The sequence below is a fragment of the Mizuhopecten yessoensis genome, unplaced genomic scaffold (genome assembly GCF_002113885.1).
Source record: "Mizuhopecten yessoensis strain PY_sf001 unplaced genomic scaffold, ASM211388v2 scaffold716251, whole genome shotgun sequence".
In the NCBI taxonomy this organism is placed as follows: Eukaryota; Metazoa; Mollusca; class Bivalvia; order Pectinida; family Pectinidae; genus Mizuhopecten; species Mizuhopecten yessoensis.
In genome coordinates, this window is record NW_018480023.1 from 399,029 (window position 1) to 422,549 (window position 23,521).

The following is a 23,521-nucleotide window of genomic DNA, read 5'->3' on the forward strand; positions in this document are numbered from 1 at the left end:
TAAAGATGTATATAAAAAACGGAAAACTCACTAGTCAACATTTGGGTGCATTGATGATGAAAATTTCTACATTGATTCCTCACTAAATGTTATCACTAAACAGATCACTAAGCATGTTGCGATCAACAATTAAAACCTTGACAATGGCACAGGTGTGGCATGATACAAAAACGCTGTCTAGGCGACAACATGTGTGACAACAGTGCAGGGTAACGTGGACCTATAGCACCCATATAAATACCGTTCTGCATTATACAAAACCAACTAAAACTGTAAGAATCACGTTTAATGATTCAGTATCGATATACAATAAGCATGAATTAGTCTGTGACAACGTATGGAGTGATGGACTATGTTTGTACAGTGTGTGTCTACTGCTAGATAGAGCGCGAAAAACAATTATATATGCTATGAAAATATCAATATCGTACTGCAGCCAATCACCGACCAACACATACGGTATGGACTTATGAATAACTTATAATTCACCCAGGAACTCTGAGTAAATCTATCGGAGACAGGTAAACCAGTGACAACCTGTCGGCAATAACCAATATGTTTATCACTCGTAATGTTCGATCGGCGCCATACAAACTGTCTTTATAGGACTGTATGCCGAAGATAATAACTATGTACTGTCATTTTGACGAGGCCATTAGTCATGTAGCTGAATCATTTTTAAGTGTTATGAACATACCCGGAAGCGGAAGGTTTGATACAAAACGACAAATGCTGGTTTGATAAAGAAAGTGATGCTAGTTATCTGCTGGATATACATTAAGTATGATGACTTGTGAACGGGACCTACATGAAGGAATAACGAGTGTTCAGGTTTGTACGACAGACTGTTTACGTAAGGTGCAAATGTTACTATTTATAGCATAAAGAGGTTTACTTTCATATTCAACAGGAAGCGATAAGTATTAAGAAATTTGTAGCATTTAATGTTTATAGTAGTGATTAATGGTAGACTTATGGGCGGTATCAGAGTAGAATTTGAAATAATACTGTCACCAATTATTGAAATACTGTTGTGTGTCGCAATGGAAAACCTTCAAATAAATAAATTAAGTGAGTGAACCTTAAAACAATGTAATATAGTGTTGAATGTGATTATTTCTATCATATACTTGTCTGTGATAAGGACCGTGATAAATATTGAAGGAACTCGCTATGCTTAGGCTGTATTCGTGCCCGACCTATATCTGCCTGGCACGTGTCATATCTAGCCAAGCCATGTCCACTTTACCCCCGGTAATTTTAAGCATGCTAACGTTATAACTGATATTAACAGTGTTTAGTAAATAATATAATTCTATTTCTTACCCGATTTCGACATGAGGGGACGAAGGGTCATGAACTCTTATAAAAGTCTCCCTCGATATGGGTAGGATAATTACATCCCGGTATGTTGTGATGTCAATACTATTTTTAACATGATATAGTTCACACACCAGAATAAGGCGTCACAGCCCTATTCGGCAATAAATAATACCATTTATATCTGCATGATGCAAGTGCCTCATTGTGTGATATTAGCTCAGATGTTGCCAATCTGGGACAGCTGTCGCCATCTATTCAAGATGCTAGACAGTGTCAGTAATGTTCTAGTATTATGTGAACCGCCCATTGATAGGTTTTTCAGACTCGGTGTTAATAGTTTTGAATCCAATGCATGCGGGTCACAATCAGTTTACCTGCTTCTGGTCATTCATTTATTTGGGCCGATAATATCTGGCTTAAAAGATTTGCAAATTCAAAAAGTGTAATATGTTCATTGAAATCAATATTGGTTTATGATGTGGAGTGTATTTCGACTCATTAGTTTAACCTATAATCTGGTTTACAACAGGCGATCTTATACACTTTATAATGGGATGATATGTTAATGTAAACGTGTTGGTCGTACCTCGTGTTATGTTCCTGCGCCTGTCATCAGGTCCGTTACCTACATTATAGGGCACTGCTGTAGCATTCTTTGTGTAATAAGGATATTATACAACTCTGTTATGTGTAGATATATATACATACTAGTATATGGGGCCATATACTATTTTAAGTAATTCGTATCCTACGGACATACCTCTATTAGGATCCAGTGTTATATGGGATTTTACCGTCTATATTACTTCTTTGACCCATATATACTTGTATATATATAGTCTTTATGCAAACACTCGTTGTTTTTCACATTTACGTCTCCTGTAAGTCGACATGTATTAGTTTCTGACAACTATTCATAAGCCTCACAGCTAGTTATCACTCGTGAGTTTAACACAAGAAAAGCGCGTAAACCAGGGGTAATTCAACGCAACATCGATGAAATAGTGAACAAAATTAAGAATGAATACTTGTATGTTACGTTGGAGACTATTGCTGTTATATTTTCCCTCGAACCGTCTGTTTTATACGCCAATACCATATTAGGATCATATGTAACTTACACATCTACTGCTATATTTATCTACAACACACAGGTGTTTGTGCAACATAACAATGACAGGGATATCAGACTACAACCAAGTCCACACTCAGCACACACCGGATGTCCGGTTATATAGCAAGTGAATAACGAGTACTTGTTTGTGACACTTCATTTTCATGCATATGTAAATTAGTTAAACTTGTTTATTCTGTCTCACAATGTCAAGGCCATTACCTGTAATGCTTTAAGATGTATGGCTTTCCATTGGAATAATTTGCATAAATGTAAATTTGTGTTCCTACTAAAAACTGAAATTCGACCTCCCATTCGAATATACCTAACGCGAGATACAGATAAAATATCTTTTAAGTTGAGATCATTGCAAAATACAAGAAAAATTAAACATAATTATATGTTATAGAAAGGTAAGCGTCACTAGCTTAATCGACGACACCCGCCAAGCAAATCTAGGTCAGGGTCAAGTAATGTCAGGATAGCACGTCACGTTTTGAGCGCTGCGCAGAAATTCACTGACACAACTGCCAAAACACGTCAAAACATTAGGCTTTATAGCGATATTTTAAAACATAACTAAAACTTGGTGGGTATGAAAACACTATTAATGTGAACGTGTGATAAGTTATTAAATGATTTTAACAAGTCGGTTCAAACCAAACGATAATTTTAACAGACGCATTTAGACACACATCAAAGTAATGCACCGGTTTAAAATATGAACATAAACCTTTTTTTTTCTATTGGAAAGCTCTCCAAACCGGTTTATGAAATAAACACACCAAGTTGTACCGGATTTTGTCCCTGAACCCACACATAACTACAATAATAAACATTTTAAATGTTTACACATCAGGACGGCTTTTATGATAAGTTGTTAGCATTTAAAAGGAACAACTACAGCATAAAGCATGAGATTTCGACAAGTGAAGATATGATAAGATATGAAATGTATATATATATATACATAAGCTTGCAATTATTTTTATGTTATGTGATACATGTATGTAATGTATATAGCTTTCTCTTTTAAAATGTCGATTCGGTCGTTGATATCTGATCACATAGGAAAGCATGTTGTCAATTTAATCGAACATGTCCAAACCATTTAGAACTCTTTTCCCCCTAGTTATCCGATAAAAACAAAGATTTATATATATAGTGTACATTGTTTCTGTATAGTTGATACAGGGATGGACGTATACAAACATACATTGTAGGGTTCCTGTTATCGATATTTAATACCAATAAACATAGCAAACCAATACAACTTACTTCAAACTGTGTTTACAACCGTTGTACATATTACAATTATCGTGTGAAGAACATATCGATGTTTGTTACGCAAAGGGTACCGTATAGTCCCTAGCAATATCAAACAAGACTAAGAAATAAACGAACACAAAAAGTATACCCTTTGTTTAAACTTTTCAGTTCAGTTTGCCCAGGTTGGAACTCAAACTTGACAAACGAGTATCAGAGACAATTGAACGCGACATACTTTGGGCTAACACACGCGTGAGGTCAAGCATGATGAGATATTGTTTTCCTTTGATCTCAGTATTGGACTTAACAATAGTACAGAGAAAAAGCCGTACGCAGACATATAAACTTAAAGGCATTTTCACAAACTCAAGCGTTTAAAACATGATCATAATATCCCAATCAAATTGCAGTTTTGAAATACATAGAATTATATTTCAGGATACATCTGTATAAACAATTTCCAATAACGAATATATTTCATTCAGGCATTAAGGCATCGAGATATTTTTATATTAACGCAAAAGTGCATCCATAAATTCTTTAGTATCATTATCCAGCGTTTACGGATTAAAGTCAGTGGGTAACCAAATAAAGCACAAAGAAGTTACGTGCTGTCCGTGTCATGTACATGTGATTGGAATTTGGACCATTTTGCTTTTTACATAGTGATAAAAATGAAATAACAGCGACCAAGCATTTACCAAAACCTTCAGACTTATGAATTGACGATATGATGCATTGTTAAATCCGCCTGGCGTGACTAGATAGTATTTAATAATTGACCAAGCTACTACTCTACGTTCAGCAACTATTTATGTATTTCCGTCCGTGTACAGCCATATATTTGTACTTTCACTTCGTCAGAGAGCGCCACGTATACCTCTGCTGTTAGCATACATACATCTCCAGTTGTAGTGTTGAGCTCTTGATGATAGGTTTGGCGATCGTACTTAACATACAGCTATTGAATGCGGACTCACGTTTCAGAGTGTAGAGTTAGAGGAGGAAATGTATGACTGTTTATTTGAATGCTGTTGAGTATTTCCGGCTTATCAGACGTTGAGTTGGAGGACGAAGCTCACTCACTCACGATACATAACTGGCCTACATTACTTGTGCAATGCTGTGTAAAACGTGTAGACACTATCAGTCAGAGCGCGGTGTTACACAGGACTAGCCGAGACAGGATTGGCACAACCTGTAAACATTGACGTGCTGGAACTATATATCACGTGATATGTAATATGACCTGTACAGTTTAGCATATTGCAGCCACGATTGGATCTTTTGTATGTATCAACATTGGATTGTTTATACGTATTGTATATGGCGTCATCAGCGTTGGATTGTTTGTACGTACGGTGTCATCAGCGTTGGATGGTTTAAAACACAGGAACGGTTCGATTCATGACTAATATAAACTGCCAACGCGGGTATGTCACTTCTATAACACAGGTAAACACATAGTTTGTTATTTGGGATCAAATATTAATTGATCCGATGGAAGTTCTGTTAATGAAATCACAATATGAATATAAATGATGCACACGAATATTATATTATTAATTGAATACTGATATATATAATCATTATAAAACGTAGCCTTTATGTTTCAATACATTTAATACATTGTTGCTAACCATAATTTGTCGTTCTTAAGATTTATTGATACCGTATTTGACCATGTCATTGTAATGTTTATTTAAAATACAAAATACATTTCAGGAAATACCTTCACTAGTATCGTCGTATATTTTAAAGATGAGATGATAAAAACATTTCTTGAAATTTAAATCGGGATGCAGACGCATAAAAATATTCAACGACTCTACTTATTCTAGAACACCTCTCTCCAAATTAAATCATTTAACGGCAAGGGTAGTCTTCAGGATACCACAGATAGGTGAATTAGTGAACGAGGTACTGACATCTTCTATTTAATAATAATAATAATAATATTAATAATAATAATTCGAGGTTCTTATATACCGCTTTATCACAATCTAGTCCATAGGTCGTCTCAAAGCGGTTCACAAACTATTATCCGTGGTTATAGGGCCTTTGCAACCAGCTGATATCTTTCTCAACTCCCTGGGGAGCATACAGCCGGTGGTGCCATTTCGGCGCTCATAGCTAGCATTCTACAATTCTAGCACTGCCCAACCACGCGCACATTTACAGCTGAGTAGACTGGAACAAGCGGAGTAAAGTATCTTGCTCAAATATACAACACAATGCCGTGTCGTGACTTGCACTCGCAACCCATCGGTCACCAGCCCGGCGTTCTACCACTAGACTACCGTGCATCATATTTGCAGAACTGCATTGATAAAGAAGCATTATAACGCTTGGCATATGTAGTGAATGAAACGCGCCTCCTATGGAATATCGATTCTAGTCTTCAGTGCTATTGTAGTGTGTTTTTTTTAATTTTGCTGACGTTGTATCTTCATGTGAAGTAGAATTCCGTACTTGTCCTTATCAATATAGGTTTTCTAATTTACCTGTCAAAAAACAATGTATTGTCAATAGTAACGTAACATGCGATATTGTTTTCTTTAAAATAATCCGTCACAGATGCCGAATTATTTACGACTGATGTGCTTATTCTCTAGAATATAATACAACTATTGTATTATGAGGTTATTATTATAATACAAAATGAAAAGACATATGTGATAAACAGCTGTTTCATTTGTAATGTCATGTCATAGTGTTAAGTTGGGTTAAGTTGGGTTAAGTTTCAGGAAACATGTAGTCATGACGAAATTGAAACAGTTCTATAATAATAAGAATACAAATATTGTCGATATTTCAAATAATTAAAAAATGTAAATATAGCTTAGTGAATTTCAGCTGTAGTTAACTACAATCTCTGCCAGTTTGATATTGCTGTAAATTTTGGTTTGTTTTACTATTGTTTCTGTGGAATAATTTGATATAGAATGGATAAAGTTCAGGAACTGATATTTTAAAATATAGTTCTATTCCATTTCATTTAACAAAGGTATCAAACAATTTCCAAATTCAATGGTTCCGCAGGTCAGTAGTTTTTCTCCGGGTTCTCCAGTTTCCCTACATCACAAAAACCTTGCTCGTCCTCAAATGACCATAGTTGTTGATAGGACCTAAAATGCGATCAAGCCAAAATGAATACAAGCTTTTGTTTTAGTTAGTTTATGTAATGGCATTGCTACAGCATGCGTATTAATATTTTCTGTTCCGACAAATTATATCTCCCAAAAATCATATTTATGCTAGAATGGAGCTAGCTCAAAGATCCGTTTTACAAAGCAACACCCTCTATAAAAAGTATCAAAATAATTTAGAGCTCTTTTATTACGTCATCCTACACTTCGGGAAAGTCCGACATTTGCCGGATGTTGATAGTATATTTGATGGAAATGGATCGCGCATTAACCTTCTCTTATTATCATGAGAATACTGGGCCCAGTTGTTTAAAGTGTGATTAGCTAAATCAGTGATAAGCGAAAATTTCAATGTATGTGTATCTTTGAAACACACCTATCCACCGAGTTAAAACTTTCCAGATATCAAGTATTCAGAGTTAATGTACCTTGTATATTGACGAAATTATAAAAGGTTCAAAAATGTCGTTAAACAGTGATTAAGATAATCATCGGTTGAACAACTGGGCCCTGGTGTCCACATTAAAACCAAATCACTAAAAGATGAATTTACTAAACGTATATCATTACAACGGTAATGTATAACTTACAAAACAATTGAATAATAATATTGAAGTACCCCTTGAATAACACATGTTGTTAACGAATTTTCCAAGCTCAACAATAACACATGTTGTAATGTAATATTGTATCACGATCGAATAGAGAAATTGATGCTAATTTGAACGAACTGGATGGGTCTCCCGAGCGTGTTATCTAACATATGACAAAAGGACAACAGTTCTCTATTCACGAAATGGAAATTGATCGGTCACTTGATGCGGTTTCATTAGATTCATTATTTACAATTCAATAGTATACCCCTTTTCCCAATCAATAACAATCAAGTATAGTTTAGTTGGTTATATATTACAACCTCTGCAAGGAGTGGGTTGTACAAAGACTCACGGAACCTCATTAGCAGAAATACAACGGAAGACGAGGTTTGCGAGTTCAAAATTAAAAACTCTGCGACCGCGGATTAATTAACATGACGTTTCCATGGTGTATGCTTTTTACACGGTGTGTTTCCATTGGATTGTGTTAATTAGATTGAATCTATTAGGAATGAAAATGAGCTTTGATTAAAATGAGAAATAAAGTCGATTTTTACTAGCTTTAAATATCTCGAAGCCTTGTTCCTGTTAACTAATTCCGTTACAAGATATTCCACTGGTATGTTTTGGTGAAATATGGTGAAGATAATGAAGTAATTCTTTGTAGGCTTAATACAATCGGATATGAATGTTTTTGTTGGATGAAATGTTAACTGTTTGTTGCTTGTTTTTGCAGGAACAGCCGGAACCGTTCTACGATACGCAGTATCAGAGGAGACAGCGTTACCCGTTCAACATGTTTGGGATGGATTCAACTCAACAACAGTTCCCAGGTTGGGATTACCCCAGCAATTATAATGTCGATCAAAATCTACGTTATGCAAGACCATTTCCGTATGAACATGAAAACAAATCTTGTATTCCTTGTGACAGCAATTTGTACTGGATTTCCTCGCAATCCCATGACTGTGAACGAACCACTGGATGGAATCAGTCAGACAAACCACCAATTCCTAAGTTGACAATTAGACCAGTAAAAACATATCCAGAAATAGATATGCAAGGGAAACGTGGTATAAGTAACCATTTTGGTTACTCGTTAGGCAGAGGTCCTATATCGCGAAGGGGACATCACTCTAGACCGTTTCCCTCTCAGAGACCTCCACATAGAGGTAGGGGAAGGCCGGTTGGACGCCCTAAAGGAAGTCGTTCTCGCGGCGGACGATCTGACAGAGTGATCGATAAAGAGACACAAAGTCCTGGCATACATCGAAACAATGACAATGATGATATAAGTGCTCTTAAAACCAAATGTCTTATACCAAATCAACAAAACGATTTAGACCTTACCCATCAGGCCTTTAGGGAAACGCACAATGTGGACGATACCATTGTAAAAGTAAATTCCAGTGTTCCCAAAAATAAAGATATGGTTTGTTCGTCAGGAGTGGACGATCTGGAAGACTCAATGTCGATGAAGGAAAACTCAGTTACCCTTCCGAGTGACCAAGAAATTATGCTATTAGAAAATAGTTCGAAATGGAAAGCCAACATTGACGAAATAGGATGTGAGTTTGAAACAAAAACAACGAGCTACTTTGATGCATTTTCAAATTTAGGACAAACTAGAATAAGTCTCAGTAATCTTCCAATTTCGTCAGGTAAACTCGAAGTCGCGTTACAGAAAATGTATCCAGATATGTTTTCTAGACACATCCAAGTGAAAGTGGAGAAACTGCAGTCGTCCAATTTCCGGGATAGTGACACTCACAAATCATGCGCTTCCCCATTATCATCTGTCGCACACACTCAATCAACATGTACAGATCCAATCAAAATTAGCGAAACCATGTCATGTAGTGACTCATCTGAAGATACAAATGTTCAGGAGGTAGCTGATGTAAAAAGTGACACATCAATGCAAGAGGCATTGCAATGTCCAGATGCTGTATCCTATCCGCAGTCAGCAGAAGATTCATCAAACAAATCGAAAATTCCACATGTTCCTCACTTCGATATTTCAAAACTGAAATCAAAATTAAAATCTGTAAAAATACCTGGTCCCCCTACTCAGCAATCGATCGAAACACAGACCGAATCGTTCACACTCGAATCACCTGAAATTATAAATACTTCGCCCATTCCACCCCAGATACCAGATGAATCACCTGCGTTGATAAGCGTTTCTGAAACATGTTGCAATGAAGAAGACTCCTCTCAGCTTCCACCGCCCATATTAGAACTAATGGACTACACAACAGTCGGTCATGCGGATGTGGCTGTAGAAATGACTACTACAGAAGATGACACGACTACTTACAACAAAGAAGAGGTAATTGAAGACGGTTGTGTTGTGTCTGATGATGCTCAAGAACAAATTGAAAATGAAGCAGATACCAAACCTGATGATGTCACTTCACTGACAGTCATCATGGTTGAAACGAACAATTCCTTTCCGGACGGTGCCCAAGATGACTCGTCATGTAATGAGAAGGTTAAAGAAATAGAGACAGTAAATTCATCAAATGATAGCAATCAAGTCGGTATTATTGAGGGTGATATGATCGACCTCCCAGTGAAACAGACTATAGACGAAAACGCTTCTAAAAGCATTCAACCGTGTGAAACCTGCCATACTGCATCGGAACCAGAGGAAATTATTGACAGGAATGAGCCATGTCGAGCGCAAGAAACACAATGTGTTTCCGATTCAGAAGAAAACTTCTCCTCAAAGTCCGTAATCGAGAATTCGGTTAACGGAAACGGCAAAATTGATCCGTTTGACAATAAAACGATAGAATTTCAACAGAAAGAGGTCGATGAACAAATGTCTGAATCGACGAACATGGATGCGAACATTATCTCTACAGAGGTTACCTCCACATCCAAGTTGACTCAAAATAAAGAAGAAGCATGTGTTGATTCGGTCGGAATGGAAGATTCTGTTGTGTCAAGTATAGATGCAATCAAACCAGAAGAAATTGTTTTGACAAATGCGGAATCCATTGGAGCACAAGAATACGTTGTGTCAAATAATGATTTTATCGGAGCTGAAGAACATATTGTATCAAATGCGGATTCTGTGGAAGAATCTGCAATGAATGATAACAATGACTCAAATATGATTTCCTTGGTGACGGTTACGGTAGAGACGAGCGATGATTGTATCAACAAGGCTGAAGCGGAAAGCGCCGTTACAGCACTTGTTAGTACATGCACTCTATCAGCTAAGGATAAAGAAATTACCGCAAAAGAAACGTTTAAGGGTGAAACGAACTATGACAGTGACGCGAGTGACGCTACCGTCAGGTATTCCGATGACGAAGATCATCATCCACTCAAAATAGACATTCCACAGGAAGAAAATGAAAATGCGAAGATCGACACAGATGACGTGAATGAGGAGAATACTGGCGATATCGATACCGTATCCACCGACATTCCTCAAACAGTTTCTGTCGATACCAACGAGGAGATTGTTTGTAAAAATGAAGCTAATGAAACTGACTCGGTATCAGGTACACTATCAGAGTTACAATCGGCGCTTGTGATTTCAGAGCTACCGCAAGTGTCTGGGAAACGAAAGGCTCGTGAGAAAAAGAGCACCAAAGACTCCCCTTCAGAGACATCAAGCGTAAACAACATCAAAGCCTCTGATACTAAAGCGACCGCTGTAAGACAGAAACGCAAATATGTTAGAAAGACAGACCTTTCAAAAGCGAAATCCTCTGCTACTAAAAACACTGAACAGAAACTAATGCTCACCATATCACGATCTCCTAGAAAGAATAAACAAACACAAAATGACACGGACAGTATTGATCATTCACTTATAACCGATCGCTCAAATGACAATGACAAACGTAAAAGCACTAGATCTAACCCTTCAGTAAACGGTCGAAGGGCTTCAAGAAGAGTTTGCCCAAAAAAACAACGTATTTCTGCTGCAAAAAGGGGCAGACGCGGAAAGAAGAAACAAGAGCCAGAATTTCCTGACATTAAAGGGATCATAGAGGGTGTGGATAAACATACTTTAGGTGAGTGTTGACGTAGGTTATAAGATCCGGACCGTTTACGTTGGTTGATGTAAGGAAATGTTTCGCCCGAATGTTGAAATTTCCAGCTTCAATACCCCCTGCGATGCAAAATAAGCATGTGTTTTATATGAAAGTTTTATTTGTCTTTGTTTTTGTTTTAAACTTAGTTTATGCTAATACGATTCAAGGATAGACACCATATTCGAGAGCGTTTGCAAGTATTTCGCTGGTGCGATAATAGGCACCGCTACGACTCCCGACGAGGAAGACAACTTTGTGGATATCTTTTGGCAGTCTTTTACAGAATAGGATTATCCTTCGTGTCCAATAGTTTTATTTCACATATAAGTCTATATCATATCTGTGTGGTTTCCTTCTTGCTTAACATTTTTTTCAGACCTATCTCCTTACAAAATAGTTGAACAGTTACGTGAATAAATCATTACTTTTTTTGCGAATACCTTTTTTTATATACAGCACGACACTAAAAGTTACCTTTCGACCAAGTTCCTAGAAACACAATTTCACGAACACCAACATTCCTTCTTTTTTCTACTCAACAGAAATATATCACCTTTCATTAACATCCTGTTCTGCGTCTCATTATGGCTTTGGTAGATGCTCCGTGCTTGTGACAATAAATAATGTAACCTCAGCGTCCTTCACAAGGACTTCTATACTACTGTATCAACGTTGAGGACGGATAACGTCCATTCCAAAGTAGCATAGCCTTGGCCTTGTTCCATCGCTCGTGACAGCCATACTTTTTTTATTATTTCTTTTTTTATGGGGNATTTTTTCCGTTCTAGTATGTTGCCAGTACAGCAGTTACCATCCTACCATACGAGGTCGGCACATACTTTTTTCAATTTAATTTTGTTTTTCTTCCATCGAATAGCATTGAAAATTAATTGCTGAAAGCTGCAAGAAAATGCAAAACGGTTCTAGCGTTAATTGTCAATGATGTTCCTTATCATGGCATCACCAAATAATTCGGGTCACATCCGGCTGTCATTTATCACTATCTGACCTCACCTGTTAAAATGTTAATTCAAACTTGTGCAAGGTCATACCGAATATAGTACTGACATGATCTCATTTATTATATAACAAATACTTTCTATACTATGATAGCACATTACGACAGGGCGTGTTAATGATTCTTTACAGGAAAGGTAAAAATGTTAAAAGACGAAAGTATATGATTTTATTTATAGATCATTTTTTTACTTTTTGTAACGTAAAACAATTACTGAAAATTCACGAGATGTTATACTTATTAGCAATACCTTTTTGATAATGCATTTGATATGAAATATGCCAAGTAGATGGCTCCAACTTTACGTTTAATCGTATTATTTTCTGTTAATCATCAACACCTTTAATTGGACAGGAATGAAGATATTTCCATTTATTTGAATTTCATTATTGTTATTTTATTTTTAAGCAGCTGCATTTCCTCTAAATACTGTACAGAATGTAACATTTTTAAATTGGCCGATCTGACTTTTATTTGTTTATTTTGGTTTATGTTAAAATAATTGGATGCCTACATTTGTGTATGAGTAATCTGTTCACAAGTGCTTTCACATGAGAACAATAGTAAGCCAAGGAAGTAAACGTGTAAGTGGAGAGTTCCTCATACGTACCGGCCCCGCCACTTATACTACATCCGTTTGAATAATGTCCCCCTGTACCGGTGTTCGCGGATTAAGCCGTAATGCCTGTGTTAAAACAAGTTTTACTCTGCATTACTGGCTGGATCTAAAATCAGGCGATCATTGCAGATACTCTAGCGTTACGACCATTGGCATTGTAAGGTAAGTCCTGCTTCCGCAGTTCCTGCATATTAGGCTGGCAATAATACTACGTAGTATGTTGAAATGAAGTTACCGTACGAATGTAGCATAACGATAAAGACTCGAGTTCAAAGGTCAATGCAGCAATAGTCATTCAGAAAAAGGTACCTAGTAAAGATGTTTTAAGTGGTTATACACTTTTATAATGCATCAATGCTAACTCGTATAACATAACTGTTATCTACAAGAAGTGATATTATGTTTATTGTATAAATAATGTTATACATGAAATAATAAAAACTAAAATAAACATACCAGTTAAAATAAAATCTTAGTATGTCATCTTAAGTTTAAGCATTATCAAAAATGGATTTGATCATTATCAGTGTAAACGCTTTGTAGCGGGGTTATTGATCCTATACGGGGCCATCGCGACATCGTTCGCTAGGATTATTTTTATCTTTGCCCTGTTTGAAGATCCAATGTTGTTTGTGCGTATGTTTGACCCTGTTCTACATAAAATCTACTGATAGCGATATCAGCATGTTCTTCGGAGATCTTAAGTCAACAGTGCATTCCGTTGCAAATTGGTTCTCTGTTTGTGTGGGTTGGAGTGATAGTGTCAGTGCTATTGACACACAGTAAGTATCACCTGTAACCTAGATGACTGTTTGTTACCTTATACACGCAACACAGAAAGCTGGAAACTAACGGTCACTATGAATTGTCTAGTACTAACAGGATCTATAAAAGTATGGAAAAGATGCATAAGTTTTTAGTATTTTATATCACACAAATAGAATGAGATAATATTGACATCAGTATGTAGTTTTTTGTATATTAGTACATCTCATCGTTTTAGAACTATGTATACTATACTTTATTATAAGGAAATTCTCGTTCTAAAAACATTTTCACCATTTTGAAAGGTAGCGTTTCCAGAATGGGCGAGTGATTGCATGAAGTAGCAATTGAATAATGTTTCTGATCACACCCGGAAACGGAATCTGTATTGTCACCATGTTTGTATAAACAGGGAAACCGTAACTCCACTGCCACGGTTTAAGTATGCATTGTTTCATAAATGCTGTTTGTGGTATAAACGTTTACCTTATTTCCTATATAGCATTCACAAGTACTGTATGTGCACATACGCTCTAACATACAGCAATGCCATATTTGTTCTATAGTATACGGAAATTACACATCATGTCTGCAGGAGAGGCTTTTTTCTCCACCGTGGCATACACGAATATATTATAAATATAAACTTTATATATTTTACTACAACTATGAAACATATTTTTTTCCAATTTGATATGAATCAGTCTTGTAGGCCTTATATTTTCATCAATATTTAATTTCAATCGGTTGTTGTTAGTTAAGATTTACTCTCTGTTTGCAAATATGCTCTTTAAAGTGTTCACGTGTACAAGCTACATAGACCTTTTTTATTTATTTTTCAGATGAAGATGAATTGCCAACAATTTTGGCGCCGAAGCGACGAAGAGTTAACATTAAAGGTACGCTTAAGTCAGTAACACCTTCCGGCGGCATGGATAGACTAGTCCAGGAGTTTCCGCGCCACAATTGGTTGGAGAACAAGTACAAAAAAGAGGAGGAAAAAGATCAAAACGACAACCAAGAGACGACTGCAAAGTTAGAGCCAAACAACTGTTCTCCACAACGCCTGGACAAGATCACTAAGAATGACATGACAGAGGACACCACCGAGATGGAGGTTTCCACGACGACGGCCTTGGACGAGCATACAGCTGCTGAATGCTTAGAAATCCAACATCTGAGAAAGGATACTTTATCACCAGACAGACGCAGGTAATGCGTATTAGTCGTGTTTCTCATTATTAAGGGATTATCTTCACTACACAGTACTTTTCTTAATAATAATAATAATAATAATTCGAGGTTCTTATATACCGCTTTATCACAACCTAGTCCGTAGGTCGTCTCAAAGCGGTTCACAAATTAGTATCCGTGGTGATAGGGCCTTTACAACACAGTGCCGTGCCTTGACTCGAACCCGCAACCCTTCGGTCACGAGCCCGGCGTCCTATCACTAGACTGCCGTGCCTCCATAATAGTAACGTGAAAATCGTAAATTTATATCGTTTTAGGGGTTTTATTAGCACCCGTCTCTTTTGTCGTACATATTTCCTTGATCACCTGATTTGTAACCGTTATATTCCTTTATTTATCTACAGTTAAGTGTTAGTGAAGGTCATTATAAAGTGTTGGTGCATCATCTGCTCTCATTGCTGGCATTTTGTACACGTATGGTAAAGGGGTCGGGAACAAAATACATAAACATAATGATCGGCAATAAAAAAAATATTTCAGAGAAAAAAATCATAGGAAATAAGATTGTAAAATGTCATGTAATGTAAACTTGAATGAGACTAAAGGGTTGACCATAGACATGAAATAGACAGAGATACGTTGAGGGATAAAGTATTTTATTTGATAGTTTTAAGAGAATCAAACTTACACCTACACAATTGAATACAAGACGTACAGTAACCAACAACAAATGAAATTTCATTTTACACAATCAAATTGAAACTGAAGGACATTGTTGATGCCATTCCCTAATCTTGTCTTTTATTTTATTTTTCTCAGAGATGTCGAAGTTCCGAAAGATGAAACTTCAGATCCCAGCATCGCTCCTCTTGATTTATGTGTCAAACCTTCACCAAGTAAGTCCTAGCCGTATATAGCATTGTTTGTGTGTCAGCTATATCTCAGATAGTCCTTGCAGTATATGTCTATGATTATGTGCCAGCTTTATCTCAGATCTTCCGTGCCTTATATATCTGTGTTTATTTGCAAGCTATATCTCAGATAGTCTCTGCCGTATATGTATGTGTTTATGTGTCGGATATATCTTTGATTATCTCTGCCGTTTATGTTTGTGTGTATGTGCCGAGTATATCTCAGATAGTCCTTGCCGTTTATGTCTGTGTTTATGTGTCGGATATATCTTCGATAATCTCTCCCGTTTATGTCTGTGTTTATGTGTCGGATATATCTTAGTTAATCTCTGCCGTTTATGTTTGTGTTTATGTGCCAGCTATACTTCAGATAGTCTCTGCAGTATATGTCTTTGTGTATGTGCCGAGTATATCTCAGATAGTGCTTGCCGTTTATGTCTGTGTTTATGTGCCGCACTTTTGCCAGATAGTTTTTACAGTGTATCAGTAATTATGTATCAAATTTCTCTGATAGCAGTGTTTGAAATATGCGGTTGATATTCCATGCTATATGCTATACATGTAACAGTCCAGCGAAGAAGTCAATTTCCTGGTTGGTTTTCCTTGACTTTTAAATAAAAGTGAGAATGTTTATTCCTCTTTAAGGCTGTGACACATTACACAGGTGCTTTTGTGTTTCATATATATTGCTTCTCTGGTATCTGCTGATTCATCAGATTGTTGGTGGTAGGTAGAGACCTTTTAACATATGTTATTACTTGCTGTATCATCATGTCCGTTTCTGGTTCGTTATCACTTATCGGGAGCTTGATTTCTCCATTATTTTTATGTCTGCTGTTCTAATTCTGTATTGTTTATTAAGTTATTGTTCCCGTTGATAATTATTAGAACTCATAATTACGACTTCTTATGTTTTGGTTTCCTGAATGCTGTAAGAAGTGTACTTGGACAGTGCTTTCATAGTCTATTCCTCTTCCTTGTATAATCTTCCTTTGCATTTATTTCGACCATTATGATTAAATGACATACCGTATAGTAGATCGGATTATTGGCCGCCGGGTTAGTTGTTTTATGGGCATTCCTGTTTCTCACGTTCAATGGTTTTCTTTGTTGATTTGTTGTGAGTTTCGATCATAATCAAGTCACGTTTCTCTATATCATTTTCTGTCTTTCGATTGTTGTTCTTCTTTCCACATTTTGTTTTGATTCCAAAATAAAGGGAAAGTTACAGAGAAAAACATGTATCCGGTTTTCAAAGAAAAATAAAGGTTTTTCAAATACAAAATGATGTAAGGACGGAAATTACCGGATATTTTCCTCTTCAGTTCCGTTTTTATTTGCTTTTATGTTATTTAGTGATCTTACAATCAGTAATTGTTTTTGATATTTCATCAGGTCAAATAGAAGCATAATAAAAGTGTAAAACATGATTTACCGGTTATTTTCTTTAGATTCCGTTTTTATGAGCAGTTATTGGTAGTTTGACGATTTTAATCTTAGTATTTCTCTCTAGTTTTCATCTGCCCAAGTGGACCCAAGATCGAATGAATCCGGTATAAAACGTAACTTACCGGATATATGTTTCGTCAGTTTCTTTTCGTATATTTTGTCTTTTATTTAATTTTGATGGCTTCATTTCGCAATATCAATCTAAGAACTTATTTGTTGTGTGATAACCACTAATCTGTGAGTATTGCAGCACTTGGCAACACTTGTTTTAACTGTATCCAATGCTATCACATATCTTCGTTCTAACATATGTTTTTTTATCCGCTTACACAAACTTCACACACATTATCTGGGATACAGAAATATAATTCAAACTAAGCAAACATTGCCATATATTTGGACAAAACAAAGTAGTGAATGGTATGTAGTTCCTTTCTTTGTTTTTGAAGTGCATGGACTCCATTAAAAAAAAAAAAAGGAAGGCAAATATTTTATCAAATTATTTAAACTTTGATAAATATTAATAGATATACGACTTTATACAGCTTTTTTGTGTGTCATATTTGTTGTTGGAACTATGTTGTTTAGAATGTCATCTTATTGAAAGTATGATTTTCTTGTCATCAATTATAATCAAAGCCAAATACATGCCGGACAAAAAGACAGTTTTCAATGCGCATTTAAAGTATTTTGTAGCGGTATGGGGATCCTTGAATAGTCAGTAAGGAAATGTATCTTTTCATGTACATATTAATTTATCATGTCTTCCGTCCCAAAACAAATCACAGCTGGTCCCTGGTACATTTCGTTGTGTGTAAGGATGTGCTTTAAGGTGTTACATTGAGTTACGTTTTTTCGTCATAAAATCAGGAATCCACGATATGAAAAAATGAACTATTTTGGGTTGCTAATGTTATATTGATTGTATGAAAATAATCCAGTAATAACATTAATCAACCTTCAATCTGAAATTCAATAACAGCATAATGCAGATACTTGAAGAGTTGTAAACAGAACTATATCACATATAAGTATATAAGCCTGACCTAATTTGATATTATGTTTAAACAGAACAGAGCAACCAACCGGAGGCAGACATTAAACTCGTGCATGAGGACGCGTCAGAGCAAGAGGAAACGTCAGAGCGAAAGATACATCCTATTGCCAACCATACGATTACAAGTGATAGTGAACCTTCAGATTTATCGTGCAAAACAAACAATGTTGACCAAATGAAAGAACACAGAGTGAAACGTTTGCAAGCAAACATTGACATTTCTAGCTCGTCCTGCAGCACGCCGTCAACAACTGCCACGGAAAGCACAGAACGTCTGTATACATCCACTAATTCTATCACCATATCCAAAAATAGCAGTATTAGTTCGACAGTTAACCATGAAAGTTCGGTTCGAGCTGTGAACACCGTATCCTCAACGTCAACTCCGAGCCCTTTACAGAAAAGCAGCATGCTGACAAACCAGTCCTATATACAAGATGATAAAAAGTACTCTTTCACCGGTCTTAGTAGGGAAAATATTGGACGAATGGACCAGTCTATTAAAATATCTCCTAAACCGGAGGACATGGAAAAAGAAGTTTGTAAACACCTTAGAGAATATCGACAAATTCAAGTACGTGAAGCACGAATGGCAAAGGAAAGGGAAGAATTGATTAGATTAAAGAATGAAAAGGCAAATTTGTTAAGACAATTGGGCATCCAAAGAAAATCCCGCAATCTAAATGGTGGCAGTTTGGATATCCAGCCTGTAAATGGGAATCCCAGTCAAACACTTGCTGTCAACCTTGCTACCGCTTCTCATGAGATGCAGTGTGGTGATATGCGATCTAAGCAACAAGCGGAGTTACTTGGGAAAATCAATAACGCTTTGCGTTACAGACAAAGACATGACCTATCTTCTCGCCATGCCCAGAGGAAACGCACTAATGCATCAGGTAATCCGGCTCCAGCTCACATGAATGCAAGAGTGAACATAATGGAACTTAATCAAGAAATCGACAAATGCAAGGTCCTGAAACCAGCAAATATTGAAGTAACAGGTCTTTTCATGAAGAGAAAGGATCCACTGACAAAGCCTCCATTCGAGTCTTCTATCAGCCAGTCTCCCAAAAGTGGACCACCACAAGCTCACAGTCAAACTCCATTCCAAAGTGCAGGACAATTGATTTACCCTTTACCGTCGTTTTTGGAACATAAAACGAAATTAGCTCGACAGTTATCATCATCCAACACCATTAAAGATGGGTCAGGCACTACTAACACAAAAACTACAGTTTCATCATCAGGTGTCCCGGAAACCTCTTCATCTGACAGCATGAATATCAGATCAGAAGGAAATGTGAAACCGAAAGTTCAAAATGAAGGCCAACAAGACATAAAACACGTGTCGCCGCCTCAAACTGTGGTGAATATGAATACAACGTCTCCAGGCAACAGTTTACAACAACAAACTGAAAAGCCGTCACAAACATTTGATAAGCGTCAAGATACAGAAGTCGTAGTTCAACGGGAATTGAATGAAGCATTGGCAAAACGCCAAAGATTTGAAGATCCTGAAAACACAAATCAAAAATCAAAAATGAAAACAGATCAATCACAAATTCCAAATATAGATCCAACGATCTTTCATCAAATCCAAGAAGATGCCCAAGAACAGATAAAAGAAGCAGAGAGAAAACAACAACAGTATTCACAGAGAATTAGTCAACGACAACAAGCCAGCCAACAGTTGCCAAATCAGCCCCAGAATCCACAACTTGAAATGATTATGCGTGAGCAAAAAAGAAAACAGATTATGCTTCAGAAACAGCAGCAGGAGCAACAACAACAGCAGCGGCAGCGGCAGCAACAGCAACAACAACAACAACAACAACAACAACAACAACATGTTCAACAACATATCCAACAGCAGCAACAACTACAAAGACAGCAACAGAACTTTCAACAACGCCATAAACTGCAACAAGCACAATCTCAACAACATATAACACAGCAGTTCCAACAACCATCAAAAGCACAAACTGTTCGACAAAATCTACAACAAGCAAATGTGCCACAGGGCATCTTCCCTGCCACACCTATACACGTAAATATGAGTAAAGGCCAAATGCATACACAAAATCTTCCTATAGGACATTCTCGATTTATGACACCTTATGGCCGTCAGAATGTAAATCCTATAATACAGACGCAACTGGCCAACAGACTTCGAGTTCCGGTCACTGTCTCGAACCAAAGTTTAAGTAATATAGTTCCTGCTAGTCAGTCTCGCATATCCGGCAACCAAGATCAATTGCTGGTGCTACAGCGTCCTCACGGTGTCATGGCAACCATCCCGCAAACAAGTTTGAATGATCCATCTCATCGAGTTCTTGTCGGTGCACGAACAGTTCCTTTGCGGACTAATGTGAGTGGATTTTATCCGAACGTGTCAGAGACGACAATGGAAGATAAGCATCAACGACAAAGTGTCTCAAAACCTATAGAGGTTACCAGTAATATTCGTTACCCTATTACGTATCACCAGACAGTTGCCCATGGACAGGTCATAAGTCAAACGGCTTCCACGGTCAACACAGACTTCAACAGATGTCCAGTTGTAACAGGTATGTAAAACTGTATAATGTTACTTCATATGTGGAACTGTCTTTTTATATGTTTCTTTGTGTTTTTTAGCAAGTTAAAACTTATTAGAAGGCTGAAAATTTGATTAAAGATTCAAGACATTGATGACAAAAACCAATAATGACATCACAACATTTTTGTTTTATATGTAGCTCATCAGCACCACACTACGCCAGTACAAGTGGTAGAAATGGCAAGTGACAGCATGTCAGTACAACAGTCTAGTGTGCCTCATCATCAACAAATTACCGACAGGCCGGAAGGTGCAGCCCGTGTGCCTTCAACTGTGCATGAGGCATTGCAAAATAGTCCTACAAATGCTCAAACCAACACTGGCATTGCAATGGTAAGACGCAAATACATATCAGACCCTTGTATAACTTAATGATAAGGCTGCTGATTAAAGCAAAGTATTAAAATATAGCTCCAACAATAAAAGGTTTTAATTATTTGAGATTTTTTTCCTTAATCGGTTAAAATAAGTATCTTTCCAGAATTGATACAATGTTATTTATATTTCAGACTTACAGCCATGTACATCCACCCGCTACGGTTCAACAGGGTGCTAGGTTTGCACAAAATCTGCCAACAACTACTATACATTCATCAACCGTAGTGCAACGAGAAACACCTCCACAGCTACAGCAAATCAACGGCAACTGCAAAGTGTGTGGGAAGTCAGCCATGTTCCTTTGTTCTAGTTGCAAACGTATCTGGTACTGCAGCCAGGCGTGTCAGGTGAGCGTGTTATCAACATCTGTATCAGGCTCATTACGCATTCATGCGTTTGGCTTTATTTTGCAAATGACCTATTCCAGTAAAATTTATCTCTTTCTAGATCTCTCAAAGCAAGCTTCTTGAATCATGGAAGGGAAAGACTAAATTCGTTCTCTATTTAAGCGATGAAATGGAAAATTCACATGCTACGATAAAGTTGTACAAACTAACAGTGATGAATTAAGTGTGACTGACATTTTATACAATCCATGCTATTTTTTGTAGGTATTAATGTTATTATATCTAAATGATTAATTTTGCAGCTGAACCATTGGGTGTCCCATTCTCACGAATGCAAGTCTTGATAATCAGAAGTCACAGGAGGTTCAGGCCAGGCTGATGTGAAAACAGTGAATATCAAAACGGTTTTTAATTCACAAAGCAGAAGTGCTTTAATAATACCATACCCTAATTTCAATAGGTGACGATGACTAGTCTTCCCTCTGCGAAATACTAGATTACAAACTTATCTTCATAAAGCAGCTTTAAGTGTTAACATATATACATCGACACTCCTCAATGTTCACATTACATGCAAGTCAATGTTTTCTGTTGTTATAAGACACGTGATGGTGTGCTGATGAGACGAATTGAACCCTAATCAGATGACTATTCCGTCTTTGCATATTGCAGAGTTATCTTCTCTTGATAACAGGTATTGATTGTTACGTCACTTGTTTAAGAGAGTAACGTCATCAATTTTTGAGAAAACGACGTAATTTTCTCACACAAACCAATGACGTAACAATCAATATCTGCTCCCAAGAGAAGATAACTCTGCAATACGCAAAGACGGAATAACATACATTGTACATATACATGTAGTTTACTGTGAACGCTTTGCATGTTCATGTATCAACACTACAATAAATGAAAAGAACGATGCATTTTAAAAATACTTTTTTTGTAAGTCATGTCTGTGTGTTTATAATAACAACTGCTTACTCAAACTCACAATAAATAATATGTCAAACATGCATGTATTAGCAAAATATGAATTATTAGGAGGAACATCCAATTTCTGTAATTTTGTTAATCTTAGAAATTATATATATATAAGGTTATTAATTGTTGTAACAGTATTATTCACGGAACGTTAGTGAAGCTTTGGTTGGTCAAAACCAGTCACTGGCTGCTGGAATGTTAGTTAATACACGAGAAGTTGAAAATTGAGTGGTACGCATTGTGTGCTTTGGAAGAGCTAGGCTTTTAATTGTGGCCATACTCACTCTATTTTTATAATTTGTATGTCTTGCACATCCAAACTATGGAGGCAGATGGCGTTTGAGATTGAATTTTCTTTTGTAATTGCCTGCTGACGTCTTTATATTGATGAAAATATGACCCACCTAATATGAAAATCAATACATCGATTGGTATGGAAGACAAGAAATTGAGCGAGAGATAAAAGACTTGGTGATTTCTTTTTTTCTTTTCTTTTTGTCAAATTAATGTCCGATAATTACCAACTATCAAGTATCAGTTTAGCAATGACATTGTTTTATATGTAGATAGGGTTGAATTTGTTCGCTGAAATATAATGCTCAATTCATTATGTGCCTTTTGCATTCATAGTGCTTGTCGACATACACATGACGTCCTTACTCTTTTTGCATATTTTACCATTAAATGTATA

The 23,521-nt window shown here is 36.6% G+C and overlaps 1 protein-coding gene across 1 annotated transcript; it reads left to right on the top strand.

Annotated features, from left to right (window-relative positions):
• Positions 1-395: 395 nt before the first annotated feature.
• LOC110442335 lies at positions 396-22,564 on the top strand. The gene is made up of 8 exons (XM_021485892.1): positions 396-831; positions 8,188-11,488; positions 14,754-15,123; positions 15,925-16,001; positions 18,537-21,089; positions 21,261-21,454; positions 21,631-21,846; positions 22,149-22,564. The coding sequence occupies exons 1-8, from the start codon at positions 784-786 to the stop codon at positions 22,188-22,190; spliced, it is 6,801 nt and encodes a 2,266-aa protein (XP_021341567.1). The 5' UTR covers positions 396-783; the 3' UTR covers positions 22,191-22,564.
• The last annotated feature ends 957 nt before the right edge of the window (positions 22,565-23,521 follow it).